This window comes from Thrips palmi, unplaced genomic scaffold (assembly GCF_012932325.1).
Source record: "Thrips palmi isolate BJ-2018 unplaced genomic scaffold, TpBJ-2018v1 HiC_scaffold_4, whole genome shotgun sequence".
Lineage (NCBI taxonomy): Eukaryota > Metazoa > Arthropoda > Insecta > Thysanoptera > Thripidae > Thrips > Thrips palmi.
Window position 1 is genome coordinate 4,310,354 of NW_023144631.1, and position 10,013 is coordinate 4,320,366.

A 10,013-nucleotide genomic window follows, 5' to 3' on the forward strand; every position below is an offset into this window, starting at 1 on the left:
TTTTGGCAAAAGTGGTTGACCTCTTGCTATGGTTCTAAGGAACAGATGCCCGGTGCCTTATGGTCTTTAACACTTAATTTGGTGCGAAAATGGCCTTCCCCGCGACGCTAGTTGAGCTCTGGTGCGGTGAAGAGGCTGTGGACGAAGGCTTGTCTACCGCTCTGACGCATGCTCAAATACTTCCAGTTTTTCGCCAGAAAGAGTGTTATGGGCCGAAATGGCTACTGAAAGAGTGTCAGGAGCCACGAGAGAATGCTCCAGCGCAGCATACTCGAATTTGGGCTCGACAAGAGCTCTACATGTTGCAAAGAGAGGGGTTGCGTGATTGATTGATTGATTGACCAGTGTCATTTAATTCCGACCGACGCCTTTACCCTGTCCGTGATACTTGGAGCCCTGGTGATACTGAGTAGTGCGATCAATCTTAGAGTGGAGCAAGCATATCAAACACACGTGATCGTGCAACTCCCTTCTTGTGTGGGCAACTGAATGAAGAAAACTCATATTCTATAGTGATCTTTTATTGATTTTCTAAAATAACTTGCCATAAAAAGGAAAGTTTGGAGAAAACAACCATCGAGAAACAATAAGCAGAGAAAACAACAAATTGTAGTTGTATTTTTAATGAGGAATTTTCTCTGTTCAGAAAGATGTTGCTTACAAGTAATTACTGTAGAGAAACTTCAATCTGATGACAGCTCTGCACTTCACCACTTACAAAGAACCCTGATCATAAATAGCTTTTTTCCTTTTTGGGGGGGTTTGAAGACTGTCTTTTTAGCAAGACCACAAGTCTCAGACTTCCAAAACAATTGTGTGATACAAATTATTGAATCAGTCAAATCAGCTGTGGTATAATTAAACTTTATAATGTCACATTTACTTCATTTCAGAGAAAAATTGACAGAATTAAAACAATTAATTTTCTTGAAGACAATCTCTTTTTGTTTTATAGCACCATTGCACATTGCAACCCTTCTCTCAAAGCACATTAATTCTTCTTCCAGAAAGTAAAATGATTTTACTCCAAGGAGCTGTCTACAATATGACAAAATAGGCTTGTAAATGCAGGGAATATAGAAAGCATCAAAGATTGACAAAATTGAGAAAACACTGCAGAAAATGGAAAGGAAACAAAAAGTTCAGTTTGCATAACAAAGAAGGGAAGGATGTGATTAACCAATGTTGAAGCTCACCAAACTAGAAGATCTAACTAATGCGTTCCCATAAAATCTATTTTGTCCTTATAAACTTGATTGAGAGGCAATCAAGGGTGATTTGAAAATAGATATTAATAAGATTGTCCACACAAACAAGTATTATTTGAACTTACTACCTCACAACTTGGCTGCTACTGATTGCTATTGATAGATCACGCATGTGACATCGCAAGTCACAGTAACCATATCAGTGAGAGATACAATGTTTGTAAAACTTTAAAATATCTGAAGAAGACATAAAAATAAAAAATGAATTAAAACTTTAATCAAACGATATAATGTTTCACAGGGGCATGGTACAGCAAGTAACATCCGCTGTCAGGATAAATATGACTAAGCTGTGCATAAAAGAAAGATTCTTTACTCTTGAGGCCAAATAAGTACTGTCAGATTTTTCCAATGATAAACCTCACAACACCAAGTACCTCAGTCAGATGAACATGGTACAGGTTTAAGTAGGTATAAGGCCCTATCTTTGAAATAAAAGTTTAGGAAAACAAAAACAAAAAACTTCCTAAAATCCCCTTTGCAATTAACTCCTGACTCCATAACCAAGTGAGTTGGTAAATACTAGTAATGACTGAGGCCCCTTGACAGCATTATACCTAAAACATTTACAAACGAAATAATACATTATCACTAAATGGTTGTCTGTACACATCTATGTATCCAAAATAAACAGGAAAAAAAATGATTGCAGTATCACTAAACTATGTATCACAAGATTTGAATTGTATACAGTTATACAGTTATTTATAAGTTATTATAAAGATTTCATACATGAATATATGTAAGTAATTCTAAACATTTCCTCACCTATTCTGTATGTGCAAAGATAACAAACTATGTATGGAGCACACCTGCACTTCCTCACTCCATTTTTTCTTTCCTTCCAAAACTCTATACAACAAGTACCATATGGTATGGTGCAACAATGCTACCACAGAGAAATATGGTGTGTATGCCCTGTGCTTGGTTAACAGTTAACAAATATTAGTAAAATTCTACTTCAGATTATTAAAAATATTTCGATTTCAACAGCCAATTAGTACTCTAAACCAACAGTTGCCATGCACTCATGACAAAATAAGTATCAGTCAAAAAGTGTCACTCAACCTAGAGAAGATGAAACATAAGCTCATGTAGGAATGGCACTGATATGCACTCAGCAGCAAATACAACTGCTATGAGTTAAAAAAAAAGTTGCACATCTAATGTGTGTCAGTGCATTAAGTCTTTGTTTTTCTACAAATTAAAATTATATCTCGGTCATCCATGAACTGGCCATAACGGCATTATTAATATAAATAAGTTGTTTTAAAGGACAGCGGATTCAAATTTTTCTGTTAACCTATATGGCACAAAAGCATCAAGAGAGAAAAAAAATAGCACAGGTCATACACAACAAGAAATCTGGCATCACATGCATTATTATCAAAGTTTTCTGGCCATTACAGCAGGATGTGCAAAACCTTACACAAATGATAATCAAAGGCCAATTTCAGACCACCAACTGAATGGCGAAGTCAAACCACTCGACAGTTAGGTATATAGACGCAGATGCTTTATACAATACATCATAACTGATACTGTCTACAAAAGTGACATTGAAACACAATCACATTTATAGTATACTGTGTGCCTATATGCATGATACAATATACAAATGACAAAATCCACAAGCTTTTTTAATGGAAAAGAAGAAGTTTATCATGTTTTTAAAATCCTTAGGCAAATGCAAAGCCTACCATCAAATTAAAAGCTTTTTTTTTCATTTTTCAGTAATTAATCAATTTATTAGTAAATTAATTACTTCCTATGTCACCACAAGTAATTGTACCACCTGGTCTTTACTACACATAAGACAATAAGGATATGTGTATCTAAAAATCTACCAAAGTTTTTCTTGAATAATGTAATTTAAGTAAGGATCACGACACAGTACTCAAGTTTGGATGGGGGCAAATTGCACAGGCAAAAGTAGACATATCTAGATGTAAAGCTATGTACAATAAAGCATAGTCCAAATATGTAATGTCAAGCTAATTGCAAGTTAAAAAATTTCATACAATTCTTATATGACAATGCTAGAAGCAACAGTTCCTTACAGATAGGTTTTGTAAAATGTAACTGTGTTGAAACAGACGCGCTACCAGGATACTAGTTCAAATTTTAACACAAAATGTGTTAAGGTAATAAAATTAAAACCAAAATGGGATCCTGCTGTATAAGACAATCACCACGACTTAATAAAATCACCCTTTTTTAAAATAAATATTAAGGGAATCTTATTCCCTATGTGACTTAATTAAAATCATAGTACGGTGTGCATTAGACTTAAAGTACACAGCTATATTAAGGATAAAAGCACAGCCAGTGTTAAACTGACATGAAAAACAAGAAACCAAAAAAAAACAACAGTAAAGCAACATCAATTAAGTTTTGCCAGTATCACAGTCTTTGTGGCCAAGGTTCCACCTTAAGGCCGAAGAGTTCCCACAGTATGAACTGGATTTGAGATTTAATGTACAGTCATCCAGCAACTCCCTTCTCCAATTTAATTTGTAAATTTTTGGGATCATAAACACCTGCTTGGTAGTATACACCATGTAGATGAGCAGAATGTCGATTCAGTTTTTTCTCATAATCACAGAGAGAGAGTACTTCACAACGATGAGAAATTGTTTGGACGTCATTATCATCTGCATGATCAGACTGAAAGAGGCCACCCTGGAAAGTGAAGCATTGGGGGTTACAAAGTGATCATGCACATTGTAAAGCAGATTGTCCAATGAAAAAACATACCGAATGCTTTAATGATGGGCAACCTTCTGTTTCCTCGGGATGATAAAACCATTTGACACGCACAACCATCATTCCATTGTAGGTTTCCCACAATGATTCAATGCGTCCAATATAGGGCCTGTCAGGGCTGTTGGTTGATAAAAACACAGCACAATCACCAACCTATAGAAGAAGAAACAATGTTAAAATTAAGAAAAAATTAGAACAAAATGGGTTAAGTTCCTCCTCATAGCTCACTCAGGCTTACATTGATTTGCTCTTTGTCTCGTTGAATGCTTTTGAAGAACTCCTTTTTTCTGCCTTTGGCACCTTGTCGCTTGTACCCTTTACCTGACCAACTCCATAGCTTGCGAGGTGGCAGAAAAGCAGCCATCTTACTTGTTTCTGTAGAATTTTGCCGCTCATGCTTTTTCTAAATAAAAATTTGAAAATAATAGTTATTTTGTTTGGATAAAAGAGAAAGATTACAAAAATTTTATCATCTTAAATACCTTTGGCTTTTTTCCTCGAATTGAGTCATCATCAAAACTGGTTAATTCATCCTCACTTTTGATAAGCTTAGGTGCTTCAGTCTCCTTAGCAGTGACTTTTACTAAATCACTTTTGGGCTCTTCTGCTTCTACCTCCTCTTCTTCTTTTACATTCTCTTCTTCTTTTACATCCTCTTCTTCTTTTACATCCTCCTCTTCTTTTTCATCCTCCTCCTCCTCTCTTTCATCCTCTTCATTTTTTTCATCTTCTTCTCCTTTCATACTTTCCCCTGAATCTTTGACATTTTCTTTAACAGGGCTGATTTCTTCCACCAGTGATTGAGGGCTTAATGAATCTTTGATGATAGGCCTTAATTCATCTGAAACTGAACCCTCCAGATCTGTTTTCAAGAGAGAATCTGAGCTACTGCCTGATGATGAGTGTCGATGCCTGTGCTTATGTTTGTGCTTGTGCTTGTGTTTATGCTTCCTTGAATCTGAAGACGATTCTGTTGCTCTTTCTGACATCCATTTCTTCAGTTTTTCCTTTCGTTTCTTCTTCATGGGCTTGCTTTCATTCTCAGTAATCTGTAAGAAATAGCCACACATTAGATTAAATCAATCAATCACGCAACCCCTCTCTTTGCAACATGTAGAGCTCTGCATTAGGAAAAAGTTAAATTAAATTAGATTAAATTAAGGATATGAGTAAGACTTTCGGTTTCTTTTCTGCATGACTTCCATAACTTGCACCTAAGTTTGTAGTCTTAGCCACATGTGAAAAAAAATTAAACAACCAGTTCTCACCTCTGCTTGACTTAATTCAGTCTTGCTGTCATCCTTACAGGTTTCTGACACAGAAACATTAGATGAAGCTGTGCTGTCAGCACTGACTCGTCTGTCTTTCGACTCAACACTCTTCTCAGAATTCCTACGCCTCCTCTTGGTAAGAGACAGTAATGGGTTTGGATCAAATTCTGTAAGAACAATATAATTAATGGTATAAAACAAAAACAAAAAACAATACTAGAATGCACATAGATTTCAATAAATTTTGGGCTTATATCTTTCACTAACCAACAAATGGGTAGTCTGGAGGAAGCAAGCGTACATCTTGAATTCTGATTTGACCAGAATCCCCATCATCAAACTCAACAGTGACAAAATCACCATCTAAAGTAGGATCGGGTGTTAGAGGGGAGCCAACAACACCAGGGTATAGGCATTTGGTTTGTTGAGACCAGTATGCACACAAACGAGTGCCCACAGATAAAGATTCAACATTTGTAGGTCGTACTTCAAGAATCTAGAAACAAATAAATAAATGTTAAAGAACAACAAAAACCACATGTGAAAACGCAACCCATAAGTGAAGGCACTAGAAAACTTACTGTATCTTGCAGTATCTCTTCTCGTGAATATATATTTGGCCTGGATGCCCTTTCTCCATGGAGAACAATGCTGTACAGATCAGGGGGCATGACTGCATTGAGCATCCCAGCATAAAACAATCCACCTTGAGCTGTCAACGTTCTAACAGGCAGATCAGCAGTTTCCAATATTTCAGCAGTCAAAACACAACTCTCAGGGTTATCTACAAGTGAGAAAGGAAACAAAAATTTTTAAGTAAGGATTATTATTTTGAGTTGGTCATTAAGTTCTCCTTCCAAATTAAAAATAGAACTCACTTGAAACTTTGGGTGGCATGGACTCTTCATGCACTGAAGAGCAAACTGGTTTCTTGAGGTGCTTTTCTGTTGACTGTCTTCTTTCTCTTGGAGGCACAACTGGCTTTTTATTGACCTTGGCTACAGGCACAGTCTTTTCAGGATGTTTGTGCTGGGTGAAATTAGGGACAATTACAGGTTTTGGTGAAAGGACTGGAGTCTTAGGCCTTTTTGGTAACCAATCAATGTCATCATCAACACTGCTGCGCTTAAGGCTAGAGTTCTTTTCCCGCCCATTTGCACTGATTTCCTCCATACATTCAAAGACCAGATCCAAAGGCCGAAGTGGATGAGAAGGCAACTGAGGTTTTGGTGTGGACCAGTCCAATATATCTTCATCTTCCCATGTTTCTTTGATCTGACAATATTAAAATTAAATACAACCATTAATAACAATACAGTTTGGCTTACAATTGATAAGAAAATTTGAAAGATCAAAACATAAACTTACCTTAACTTCTGCTTTAAGCTTAGGACGAATCTTTGGTCGATGTTCCGGACTGGAGTCCACAGAACTAAGTTTTGAGTTTTCCTTTGAATGGTGCTCAGTGCTTGGGAATTTGCCTGGTGCACCGGCTGACTTACTCGCCAAGAGAAAACTGACAAGGTTGGCCTTGTTTCGGGGCTGCTTTGGCACAATGGTTTCTGTAGAATAATGTCCATTTCCTGTGTTTTCCAAATGCCTCTTTGGTCTTCCTACTTTACGCCGCTTTGAAGATGAGTGCAAGGACGAAATCTCACTCAAAGGCTTACTTTTACGATTGCCATTCAAAATCTAGAAAGGAAACAGAAAAATTCGAATGAATAAAACATCATAGATGATAATACATGGAAAGAAAGAAGTCACACAAAGTCTGTAGCCCACCTCGGGTGATTTAGAAACAAAATCCGACCACAATCCGTCAGAATCTTCATCATCTACGGGAATAATAAGATAAAATAATTAAGCCACACAGATAAAGATACACATCAGCACATAAATGTTTTAACCATAGCATGTCTAGATTTAATTACCAGCATGTTGAGTTTCAGTTGACACTCGAGTAGATGGGGTATCGACACTCCAGCGCCTCTTTTGATCCTTGGTGGCAGGTAACTTGACAAGGTTTAACTTAAAAGATGTTGGATGACTGTTAGCCAGATCTTCTGGAGGTTTGTGCGGAGTGAGGGTAGGAGGTGCATCAAGGCGAGACCATTTTAGTTTGGGCAGAGGGGCTTCCGCAACATCTGTTACCCTCTCCAAAATGGGCGGCAGTGGGTCACTGCAAAGAAAATATCATTATTTATCAAATATTTTAACAGCAGCTTGGGATCAAACAAAATGATTTCAAAACTGATCATACCTGAGAACTTCAGGTTTAAGAGGAGTCCTCTTTCTGGATGGTGCCTTCTTTTTGCGTGTCTGACTACTTTTTGCTGGTGTGCGTCTTGAATGTGAATGTCCAACATGGTTTCCACCGCTACTTTCTGCTTGAAATATAAACAAAGAATTTTAGCAAAATATAAAAAAAAACAAAACAAGATATTTAGAGCAAAGTGTAAGAGTTTTTGAACAAGAAAGAGTTAATACCTTCAGTACCATGCCTTTTGGGAGTAAGGCGGGAAAGCTCTCTTTGAGTATTTCTGTACATGCGTTGTAATTCCGCCAAGCGACTGCGCATCTTTATTTCCAGTGGATCAGTGAAAAGTGTCATTTTGAAACCACCAGCCGTTACATTTGTGTTGGCTGATTCTGTGCGAGTGGCGAGGTAACGTCGAACATCTTGCTCCGATTGCGGAGACTTATAATTACGGTTAACATCAGTACTTGATTTAGGAATATTTACTGATCGCATTTCTTCCTGTTTGAATGGTTTGGATTCACTATTTATTTCCTCTTGTATTCTCTGCTCAGCTAGGGCACAAAGAAGGCCCAAACCTCGCAACTCTGGCTGTTCAGCAACTGCCAGAGGCTCAATTTTGACAGCTACTTCTTTCTCTTGAGACTTTTTCATCTCTAAGCTTTCCATATGTTCAATGCTTTTATACAGTAACTCGAGTCCACTTATATCTAGTTGATTTGGTTTATCAGGTACAGTTGTTGACTCCTCAATATTTCCTTGGCATTCCACATTACTACTTGATATTTGAGGCACAGGACTTCTTGTCCACTGCTCCTGCTCGCCAATGGAATCTGCCTCAGCCAGGAGGGGAGCTGGATCTGCAGTGATCGATTCTTCCCTCTTGCCCTCTGAAGCAAGGGGTGAGGACTCTGTAAAACAGTCATTGTCTTGTCCATCACAGCTGCTTTCCGTTTCTTTTTGATTATCAGAAGCTGGGCTCCCATAGTGTTCCGGTGAGAAATCCTGAAAAAGGGAAAAAAAAGCGAAATGCAACTTAAAATTCGTGGACAACTTGACAAAGTGTGGCTATGGTATAGTGCTACCTACATTTGTGCTTACGTCACTATCCATTTGAGTTTGAACACTCGCAGAACACTGTTTAGATGGATCAGCCACTTGGGTAATGACAGCAGACTCCCCATCTGATATGCATTTAGGTGGAATGGCCTCATGTATCTCTTCAGGTACTAAAAATAAAAAAAATAAAAAATAGTTAGCCCAATGTTGTTAAACAACTTATGTAGACAAATTCATTAAGGCCAAGTGGCGGGGCAGGGGCAGGGGGCGGGGAGTGGGCACCTTGTTGGGGCAGGGGCACGACGGGCCAGGGCGTGGAGTTGCACTCCACCGAGCTGTGGCACATGGAGGCCACGGTGAGGAGCGGCGGGCAGGACGACGGCGTGGACGTCGGCGTCGGCGTCGGCGCCAGGGACACGGCGACGGAGGGCAGGGGAGGCACGGGCAGGGCCGGCAGGGCCGGCAGGGCCACCACGTTGGACACGGCGCTCATCGAGTGGTGGTGGGTGTGCATCTGCGTCTGCATCTGCGTCTGCATCTGCGAGTGCGCCGTCATCCCCAGGCCCACGCCGCTGACGGTGCGCGACGTGTGCAGTGCCTGGCAGATGGTCATGGAGGCCTCGATGGAGCCGGCGCCCGAGACGGCCGAGGACGTCATCATGGGGTCCAGCAGCATGCCTCGCTGCATGTGCTGCATGTGCTGCATCTGCGGCATGGGCGGCAGCAGCAGCGGCGGCGCCAGGCCCGACCACAGCATGGGCCGCGGCATGGTGTCGCCTGCGGGCGGAGAAGCGGGACGCAACGTCAGTCAAGACCGTCAAGACAGCGAGAGCGACAGAGAAAGACAAACGCAAAGCCAGGGCTCCGGTCCCTGTTAAGCCGAGCGTTTGTTCGAGTGCGGACTGCGGAGTCGCTTCTACGCGATGATGGGAAGCCTCACCGATGTTCAGTCCCGGCGCCGTCAGGAGCACGAACTGCGACGCGGGGTCGCGCAGCATGCTGTACGCCTGGCCGCTGTTGTCCGTGGCCTGGCAGGCCTGGCCGGCCAGGCCGGGGAGCGCGCACACGCCGCCTGCAACACCAGCAACACCGTCAACGTCTACGTCAGTTACGTCAGTGACGCCAGCAGGCAGCTAGGCCAGAAGGACTAGTCACTACACTACACACCGCAGGCCATGCCGCAGGTGCGTCAACAAAGTGGCGACGCATATCACTTGCTATCGCCTGGCCTCTGCAATTAGCCTACCGAGCGGGCCAACACGTACGCCCTCGGGTACGCCCTCGGGTACGCCCTCAGGTACGCCCTCGGGTACGCCCTCGGGTACGCCTGAATCGGCAAAATTTATACCAAGACCACTGTATGACGTGCATGTTGAAGGCTCACGGAGCACT

The 10,013-nt window shown here is 40.9% G+C and overlaps 1 protein-coding gene across 3 annotated transcripts; it reads right to left on the reverse strand.

Annotated features, from left to right (window-relative positions):
- Positions 1-503: 503 nt before the first annotated feature.
- LOC117649861 (protein winged eye) lies at positions 504-9,677 on the reverse strand. 3 transcript variants are annotated; one of them, XM_034393033.1, is made up of 16 exons: positions 9,562-9,677; positions 8,904-9,398; positions 8,664-8,791; positions 7,793-8,567; positions 7,566-7,692; positions 7,237-7,484; positions 7,088-7,140; positions 6,674-6,997; positions 6,184-6,580; positions 5,887-6,089; positions 5,573-5,801; positions 5,303-5,472; positions 4,517-5,083; positions 4,273-4,437; positions 4,026-4,187; positions 504-3,950 (listed from the first exon to the last, which is right to left on the reverse strand). In XM_034393033.1, exons 1-16 carry the CDS (start codon positions 9,617-9,619, stop codon positions 3,753-3,755), a joined length of 4,299 nt encoding a protein of 1,432 aa, XP_034248924.1. In that variant the 5' UTR covers positions 9,620-9,677; the 3' UTR covers positions 504-3,752. The 3 variants fall into 3 exon arrangements, with proteins under 3 accessions (XP_034248924.1, XP_034248923.1, XP_034248922.1); XM_034393032.1 differs by having other exon boundaries at positions 7,566-7,689; positions 8,652-8,791; positions 9,562-9,676; XM_034393031.1 differs by having other exon boundaries at positions 8,652-8,791; positions 9,562-9,676.
- Between the last annotated feature and the right edge of the window lie 336 nt (positions 9,678-10,013).

Excerpts from the sequence above, each read along its gene's own strand:
- LOC117649861 (XM_034393031.1), bottom strand. The coding sequence starts at position 9,619 with ATGCTGCGCGACCCCGCGTCGCAGTTCGTGCTCCTGACGGCGCCGGGA. Across the intron at positions 8,792-8,903 it reads CGTGCCCCTGCCCCAACAAG|TACCTGAAGAGATACATGAG; the intron begins GTGCCCACTCCC and ends TTTTATTTTTAG. Across the intron at positions 4,188-4,272 it reads GAGACAAAGAGCAAATCAAT|GTTGGTGATTGTGCTGTGTT; the intron begins GTAAGCCTGAGT and ends CTTCTTCTATAG.